At 32.9% G+C, this 9,474-nt stretch overlaps 1 protein-coding gene across 1 annotated transcript; it reads right to left on the reverse strand.

Moving 5' to 3' along the window:
• Nucleotides 1–646: 646 nt before the first annotated feature.
• On the reverse strand, nucleotides 647–9,072 carry LOC139522707 (uncharacterized). The gene is made up of 2 exons (XM_071316178.1): nucleotides 8,975–9,072; nucleotides 647–3,465 (listed from the first exon to the last, which is right to left on the reverse strand). Exon 2 carries the CDS (start codon nucleotides 3,432–3,434, stop codon nucleotides 708–710), a length of 2,727 nt encoding a protein of 908 aa, XP_071172279.1. The 5' UTR covers nucleotides 3,435–3,465; nucleotides 8,975–9,072; the 3' UTR covers nucleotides 647–707.
• Nucleotides 9,073–9,474: the final 402 nt, after the last annotated feature.

Below are 9,474 nucleotides of genomic sequence, written 5' to 3' on the forward strand. Positions count from 1 at the left end.
TTGTGGTTTGGAACTTTGTGGTACAATGTCAGAATAATCCATACACTGACACCAAAGTTATTGTACAGAAACTACAGAAATCTTTGTTGATTGGCCCTTGATTCCTAAACTGTTGGCATCACAACCCCCAAAATGAATCCAAAACTTCTACTTGTGGTATTACACATTGTGGTGCAATTTCAAAGCAATTGAAATACTTATACAAAAGTTATTATCCTAAAAGTAGAAAAATGCTTGTTTTGGGCCCCTTTTTGACCCCTTATTCGATAACAGTTGAGACCACCATCCCCAAAATCAATCCCCACCTTCCTTTTGTGGTATTAAACCTTCTCATGCATGTCATGAAACTAAAGTAATTGTCCAGAAACCAAATGTGTCTTCTGACAATGACGACGACGACAACGCAGACGACGCAGAAGACAACATCATACCATTAAACACTCCCAAAAATTGTTTGCGGTTGTATAAAAATTGAACCAGTTGTTTAGAAAATGGAGGAACCAGTAGGTTTGAAAAATGGACCCAATAGGTTAGAAAAATGGAACCATGGTTATAAAATGTGAACCAGTTGGTTAGAAAATGGAACCAGTAGGTGTGAAAAAAGGAACCAGTTGGTTAGAAAAAAAATATGTATACAATATGTAAATAAAATCAAAAATCAATTTAATATCCCAAACACTTAGCATGACTTCTGATATGTGTAATTGTCAATCAGGAGATAATCCAAATAAATGATCAGGAAAGTTTTGATAAGTAGGCTCCCCATTCCTTTGATGAAGTTTAACAAACTGTATTAGATGTTGAGGTAAATGTTCATGGTATTCAATATTATTATCTAGGATGGACACCGAGGCAAGACATTGAAGTGTTCGGTTAGCCACTGGACATAGTGGTACTACTGAATCCTGTGAATTATCTATTGCTGATTGGTTGGTTTGATCTACACAGTCTGGGTGAGCACCTCCTTCCAGGAGAGCTTTAACAATGTCTTGAGGGTTACTGGTACCCTGCTCCTCAGAAACCTTTAACATTAAAAAGTAGCAAAAGTGTAAAGGAGTCATTCCTTCATCATCAGAAGCGTTAGGATCTGCTCCGAATGTTAACAATAACTCTATCATTTCCAATGATCCACTAAATTCATCTGTCAATGAACTTTTCTTGTATTCCAAGTATGGCATCCATGAATCAATAGTATCATCAGAGAGAGTTGGTACAGCATAATGAAGTATTGTTTGACCGTATAAATTCCTAAGATCAGCCTGAATAACTTGTCTCATAAACTTGGAAAACCTTTTTGTTTCTTCAAAGGTTTTCTTTTGCCTATTCATTATCTTCATCATCACAAGCAATGAAGCAAATTCTATAAACTTTCTTTGACTCCTTGGAGTCACACAACATTCTAAGAAGAAACATTTCCATATTGACATTAAAGTTTCAAAAGACAACAGTGAACGGTGATTCTCATTAGTAACTATGTCAACAAGTTTTAAAATAAACCATTTACAGAAATATTTTTTGTCTAAAATTTCTTCATTTGGTAGAAATTGAATGAAATATGGAAAACTATAAGTTATGAATGTAGCCAATTGTCTAACTCTATCTTCCTTATCAAGTTCTTCAGCTAGGTTCTTGTACGCCAAAAATGTTCTGAAATCTCCATAACCAATCAAACTCTCATGAATCTGAGCACTTTTAAGTAGGATTGCCAAGCGTGTGTCTATTGTCTTTCCTGCCTGGTTTTTACCAAGGTGCCATCCAAAAGACGAATGGGTACATATGTCACTCAAATCAGGAACCTCTCCCTTTTTAACTTCTTCATTAAATATATGTTTCACCAGCTGAACAGTTTTCTTGGTTACATGAGAGAAATAATTTGACACAGTGTCTAGAAGATCTATAATTAATGTTGGCATAATTGGATTTAAAGAGGTCAAAAACTGAGATCGGGCTTCTTCACGTGCACGTTCCTCGGTTTCCCATTTTGACATACTTTCTGCATCATTTGTTGTTGTCTTGTACATTTTATTTCTGGTGACACGGACACATTTTTGTCTCCTTATTTCATCAGCAGCTTTCCAACATTGCACAGCATCAGCGAAGTAATTAGAAGTACAGCAGTATGTCCCAAACACTTCCAGACTTTCTATCTTAACTTGGAGAGGTATATCTGGCATCAGTAAACACTTATGATATAACATGGTGTCCCCAGAGGAGGCTAGATACAGAATAGGGTGAACATACTTAGCCTCTAACTTTTCATCTGATTTCTCACACTGGACAATCTCATTCTTATCTTTATCAATACTAAATGATCCTAAAACACAATCAACATGTTCTTCAGTGCTATCACAGTTTTCAATGGCCGACTGAAATCTAAGTAGATTAGCATCATTTACATTGTTTATATTCTCTAGATAAGGTTCTAGATAACCTGATATTGAGCTTCCTCTGTGAATCATCTCAAATCCAAATACTGACAAACCTTCTATATTTCTAACATTACCAAAATCAACTGGAACTCTATCAAGCAAAAATTGAAGTGAGGTTTTATAAAAATCTTTTGTTTCATCAAAAGCAGCAGTCAAGATATCAAAAAGTTGTCTCTCGGAACATTTCTCCACAGCCCCTTTATCTACCAACATTTTAACAATCTCCACTTTATGACAGATTCCCTTATCCACTGCCTCCTTTAACTCCTCACCTAGCTTAGTTTGGTTATCAGAATCTTCAGGGTGTTTATATCCAAATACTGGAAATACTTCTGGTGGGAATACCATCATGGCAAGCATTAGACAATTACAGTTCTTCCCAATGTCAATACCAACATCAGCATTACATTCAAGTAAATAATGGATAACATCTTCATCCCCATTTGCTACTGCACAAAACAAAGGCTTGCCCTTCAGGTCATCTGATTCACCATCAACATTAGCATCACAATGCTCCACTAAAAACTTGACTAAGTCAGCATTTTTTAACTTACAAGCCAAAGATAGTGGGTTATGGTTCTTATTTCTCACTTTCATCAACTCTTTTCTTTGTTCTATATCACAGATGCCTAATATGGATGCCAAATATCGTTCAGCATCACAGGATATCATCTCAGACTTTCTAGTGTCAGATATTAAATCAAGGATCATGTGTTTTAAAACTTCCAGAGTTTCTGGTTCAACACCCATGCCAAAAGTTTGAGTTTCCCCACAGTCTTCCTCATAACCATAGTAACTGTCATAGTAATCATAGTTTTCTTCATACTGGTCTAGATCCTCATCATAACTTTGTGTATTCTGAGATAAGTTTTCTTCTAAGCTGTCGTTATGTGTAAATGAAATTGTCTTTACCTCTGTTCCACCATTACTATCTTTGTCCTTAAGATCTTCAAGTTTATTTCTACCAACTTTCTGTCTCTTCCTTGTATTTCTAGATGAACCCATTTCTTGTTTTAAATCATTTAGACAGCAAATCCTGAAAAATAAAAAAATAAATTAATGCTTGAGTCTTCTTATTTTTCATTTTCATTTTCATTTATTGTCAAAGTGTCTGTCTATCTTTTATAATATTCAAGATAACAGGCAAAAACATAAAATATTCTTAAATCATCATTCAAGAGCACTAACTCCAAATAAATGAAATAAGAAGACTACTGACAATTTTGGCTATGCTTTACTCAGTTCTAAATCTAGTACTACTGATCATTGTTGATTATTGAAGTCTATGAGTATTTTTAAGATATTAGGTACATTTGTATCTACTCCAATAAGCCCAAGGTCATCAGATCCTTTCATCAGTGTTGGTTTATTTGTAGATGTGGTTTTTCTAATCATTTTTGCAAAAATTTTATTAATTTCTATTTACTTATACTAAAGTAATTATTTGGAAATCACTTGTCTTCGGACGATGCTGACGACAACAACAACATGATACCAATACACATGTACGACCAAATTTTTTTTAAGTGTATCAAATTTGTAATCTGTCACTTCAAATTTGTCATAATCCAATTCATTTCATCACAGAATGATACAGAATGCAAACAGGGTAATAAAAATATGGTGCTGATTCCACCTACATGTAGTTGTAGCAGTTATCTATCATATCTACAGAGCTCATGTTGACTGTGTTGATTAGTACATAAAATGCCGGACTCTAAATAAATTGACTTACTTACTTACTATATTATCATCAGGTCATAATTATTAAAGATACGATATGGAAACAGACATGAGTTTAAAATATGCACGCTATTATCCTAATAATTTCTGATTATATCAATAAGATGTCACTCAAACATAGATTCAACATGAGCTCTGTAGACATGACAGATAACTGCTACAACTACCGGTACATGTAGGTAGTGTCAAGTCCCATCAATATACACAATGTATGTTCCTGCTGCATCTTGAAAAAAGTATGATGACCCTTATTTTTTATTACATTTTTTAAATAAGTGGGAATGTGTCCATGGGACACAGGTGATGGCCCCGCTTGCTTATCATATAAAGTTATAAAGGGACAAAACTGAACAACTATAATTTTTTTGCTCAACGATCCTATCACCAATCTGATGGTTTAGTGAGTATCTATAAAAGAAATATATTAATAAGTTTGACGCTATCCAAATTTGTACTTCATCTGAGTTTTGTGGTAATAAGTATTGTGTATAAGTCTCACAACATTAGGTTGAGACAATCTAAAGTTAGAGAACAAAAATAAAAAATTCATTAATTTTTCCATAAATTTGTGAAAAAAAAAGCATAACTATAGAATGGTAAAAGTTAGAGAACGGAAAAAAAATCAAATGTTTTTGACATGCAAAATCTCATCATTTTTCTGCCTTTCAAATACCGGCAAATTCGTAATTCTTCTATGAACTAAAGTTAGAGAACAGAAACCAACTTTGGAACATACGGATGGACATACGTACAGACGGGCAAGGGTCAAACTTTATACCCCCCGAGCTCCAGCAGTGGCTCCCCGAATTCCCAAATTCAAAGAAATTGAAATCCTGACAAGCCAAGGCTCCGTGTTGAAGGCCGTACTTTAACCTATAATGGTTTACTTTTTAAATTGTTATTTGTATGGAGAGTTGTCTCATTGGCACTCACACCACATCTTCCTATATCTAATGACTTCCTGAAATTCAAAAAAAGTCAGGATCCCTAAAGCATAAATCCCGAAATCTCGAGCTTAAAAACACCTGATCCTGGAGTCCTGTTAAAAGTTCGAAATCCCCCCCCCCCCAAAAAAAAATTAAGACTAAATACCACAAGCGACTGTTAAAACAACTACAGCATCTACCAGACATTTCTTCCTCTGTGATATTTTATCCTGAGGATAATTTGTCCCGGTAATTTTTTTCCAGGCATGGTGTTTCACAGGTTGATTTTTTCCAGAGGAGTGAAAATCTATCTGTGTTATGTGGATAGTATTTACCAGTATATATTTGCCGTCCTATAATTCACAGAACCGTGTGAAATAGAGTCCCATTAACTACTATATAAGTTACTCACAATCAATATAACCCTGACCAGTGGCGTAGCTGGGTCATTTTTACGTGTACGCCCGAACCTTGGCGAGGGATATGAGGGATGCCAACCGCTCAATGTTAAAGCACCTGCTGGTAGTGGGTTCGAAAGGGACGAAGCCCCCGAAAGCTATCGAGAATGAGATACCGTAAATAATTCCTGTCAGTCAAAAATCATTGATAGCAACATACTTTTGAATCTAAATGGTTTGTTTGTTTTGGTTAAATTTTGTAATATGTTAACTTATTCATCGTGTTAAACTGGAAGCTAGCCTAATGGTCATTGGTTTTAGAGAAAACGTCGAAACCAATATTACTTTTAAATAAGTTTAAAGGGTGCCGTGCGTGAGCATACAATCGACAAAAGCACCTTTTAATGAACACGAAAAAAAATATTTCTAAGAGGTGCAATATAAAAAAAAATCTTGAACACCTAGGATTTCTTCCCACAAAAAGTGAATCAATTTATCATTCCTTTAAAGGGATTTAAAAAAAATCAAAAATTTTCTTTTGATATTTTTTTCTTGATCTGGAATATTTCACGACAATCTATGAAGGTTTATAAATTGAGCATATAAAACAATTAATTGCGTAAAGAAGAGTCCGGCTATCTGTCTATCAGAAAAGAACAGAAAAATGAACGAAAAAAAATGCTTTCAAAATTTTAGCTTTAGACATTAGTCATAGAAAAAGCTTCTTCGGCATTTTCATGAAATTCGATAAAGGTTCGACAAGCAGTTAATGTAATTAAGAAATAACAAAATGTAAGCCCAAACTGCGACCACTTATCAATTGCAGAAAGAAATACATTTTGTCCTTAAAATGCGGGAAAATTAAAGATATAATTGCATTTTTATATTGCTCTGAATACTCTTTTGATCATAAACAGTTTATGTCCAACTTTCGTAAAATTTCACGGAGAGTCATTCAAGACTTTATCCACATTCGGAACCTAAATATTGACGCCGCTTTGTCTCGCTTTTGGGACATAAATCACAGGCTCGACAAATAAAACAAACAGCATATCGAATCTGAGCAGATAGGGAATTGCTTTAAATATAAGAAAAAGTACGTCGAATTTATAGTAGATTCAGACTTTTACAAAAGATTCGAACAAATATATTTGAGTAAATTTAGTCCCTTTTTTTTCAAAATCACAATCCATTGAAAAAAAAGAAGCACAAGGCTGATGTGCTTTTGACCAGTTTTTCTTATTCTATGTCGATTGTTTGTTTTATTTTCAAAATTCATGTGTACGCCCGGGCGTTTTGACGTAAACGTAGCTACGCGCATGCTGACTATAATTATAAAATGCTTCACAAAGGTAGACCAAATTTGCATAATTTATCAAAGGGAGGTAATTATGAGCAATTATTATTTTAAAGATATTAATATAATATATTTTCTGAATCTATTTTATAGTGAAATTTTTCCTTGAAAATATATATTCATTTATATAAAAAGATGACTTACATCTTGATCTAATAAGACAGATAACATTTCACAGGTAAAAACTATCCAGCTGTTAAACATGCGTGCTTTTGTTCCAATATTTATTGTTATGCTATGATTTATCTGATTTCCATATAATCAACAACTACATCTCTGTCCCCAGACAAAACTATTTATATAGTTAAAAATATCATCATAATCAAATTCTTCTATTACTCACTCAGTTAACTGTAGTAATGCAACTATATTTCTACCTTACTTTTAAATTCATATTTGTACTGAGATCTGAAAACAACTCACTTTTACATGTATTTCACTAACCTTATTTAATCATATTATTTTCGCAATTTCGATCTTTAAAATTACTTCTGGTTTTCTTCCCTATGTTTCATGATAATTTTCATTTTGAAAGTATGACATTGACTTGAATATTTCAGGAAATTTTTTCAAGGATAATTTGTGAAATATTTCCCATTATAATACATCTTTTTTAACAATTTTGCTTCATTTCAAATACACTTTTATTATTTCATGGTATTTTTTAAGGCAGTGTCTGCGCGTACCCGCATGTGGGTACGAATAGTCAAATTGCCGTTCTAGGCTGCACGTACCCACATCCGGTTTTCTTTTAAAATGCCATCGGATCGAGAATGAAACGTGAAATATATACGGAAATTATCGATAATATGGGGATTTCGTGTAGAAAGAGTGAAAAGTATGAAAAATAATATTTTCAAATTGTATTTATTAAATAATGATACATAATAAACATTGCAAAATTAAATGCACAATGATGTAAAATGAAACTGTACAGTCCCTGTAAAAGAAAAACATGATAGAAATTAATACTATTATAAAATTTAAATGAAAATTTAAAGAATAACATTTCAATAATTTAAAAATATACCCATATGATATTTTAAAATAATCTTTTAGTAAAATGTAAAACAGGAACTGAAATTTTAAAATATATAAAACTACTAAAATTAAAGCTTGAGTTTATAAAAATTAAAGAAGCAAGTAATAAATCAATTTAAACCAATTATAAAAGATTCATGTAACTGACTAGTTAAGATTTCGAACAAATTTTACATATCCAATATGATTGTTTTGGCACAGATTTCAACCCTGCACATTTCAAATGTTGCCAGTCTAAACAGCAATCACATGCCAACGAGTCATGATCGTGTAGGTTTTTTTTACACTTTATACATATATCCAGTCGCATGTTTCCCCTTCTTTCCGTGATCTTAACTTTTAGTTGTTTCCAGGCTTCAGTGGTAACATATATTTTAATGCGCTGGAGGTTTACGTTTTTATCAATGGTATGAAATTAAACGCCTGATAGTTCTGTACAAATCTTTCTAATTCATTATAAGTCTGAAATGTCTTCCCTACAGTTATAATATCACTCTCTTCCATTTTACTAACTGAGAAAAAACTCTTCACTTGCCTATATATATGTGTGTATATTTATAAAAATTCTGAGTAGTTTTAATCAATTTATTCACTAATTGCAACAAATTCCGTATATATTTCACGTTTCATTCCCGATTTGATGGCATTTTATTATAAAACCGGATGTGGGTACGTGCAGCCTAGAAAGGCAATTTGACTATTCGTACCCACATGCGGGTACGCGCAGACACTGCCATTTTTTAAACGATAAGTTTTTTCTAATAACTATTCAATAAGTTAACTACCCAGATAGAATTTCACGGCAAAGGAAAAAATATCCCAGGGAAATATTTTCCTCCAGATAAAAAAATAACAACAACTACTGCAACATTTTTTCCTCCGGATCAAATTTCATCCGGATATAATTTTGCTTTACATATCGGAAACAGCTAAACAGGATCTAAACCTAGCCTTTAGGTATAAAACGAAACTAATTTTACTCATATGTTTTAAGACTATTCCTGTATTTTGTGAAGAAATTTGAAGGTTAGTTGTTATTGGACTTGATTTCTGTTAATCTGTGATCCATTTAAACCTTACACATGTTAGTTCATAGATGTTGGTAGACCTCTAACGTCTAATAACTTCAGTTCCAAAAATAGTTCATGGGAGCAGACATTTTGATCTTGCCAAATTGTGTACTAGCAATCCTGATCTCATCTCCAATTGTCGCTTTATATTAAAAATAAATGATTCAAATACATTTCTAAAATTATATATAAGAAAAAGTGACTAAATTTTATCGAATAATAAGATTTAAGCAGTTAGTAACCATCAAAAATCTGATGGATAACTGGATACCATAAGAAGAATCATGCCTATAATCAGAGACATATAATACATTATATGTATTATATAATGTATATATATGTCTCTGCTATACGGTCTATAAAAAGCTATCTTGGGTAGCCGATTTATGACTTTGACTTTTCCTGTGGTATCTTTCCACAGGCACTTGTCTCAGAAAAAAAAATTCCTATATACCTTACTATAACAAGTTATAATAAGGTATAGAATATATTTTATAGTTGGGTCTGAGA

This window comes from Mytilus edulis, chromosome 5 (assembly GCF_963676685.1).
Source record: "Mytilus edulis chromosome 5, xbMytEdul2.2, whole genome shotgun sequence".
Taxonomy (NCBI): Eukaryota; Metazoa; Mollusca; class Bivalvia; order Mytilida; family Mytilidae; genus Mytilus; species Mytilus edulis.

What these genes read in the sequence shown, in the direction of transcription:
- LOC139522707 (XM_071316178.1), bottom strand. Translation starts at nt 3,434, where the DNA reads ATGGGTTCATCTAGAAATACAAGGAAGAGACAGAAAGTTGGTAGAAAT.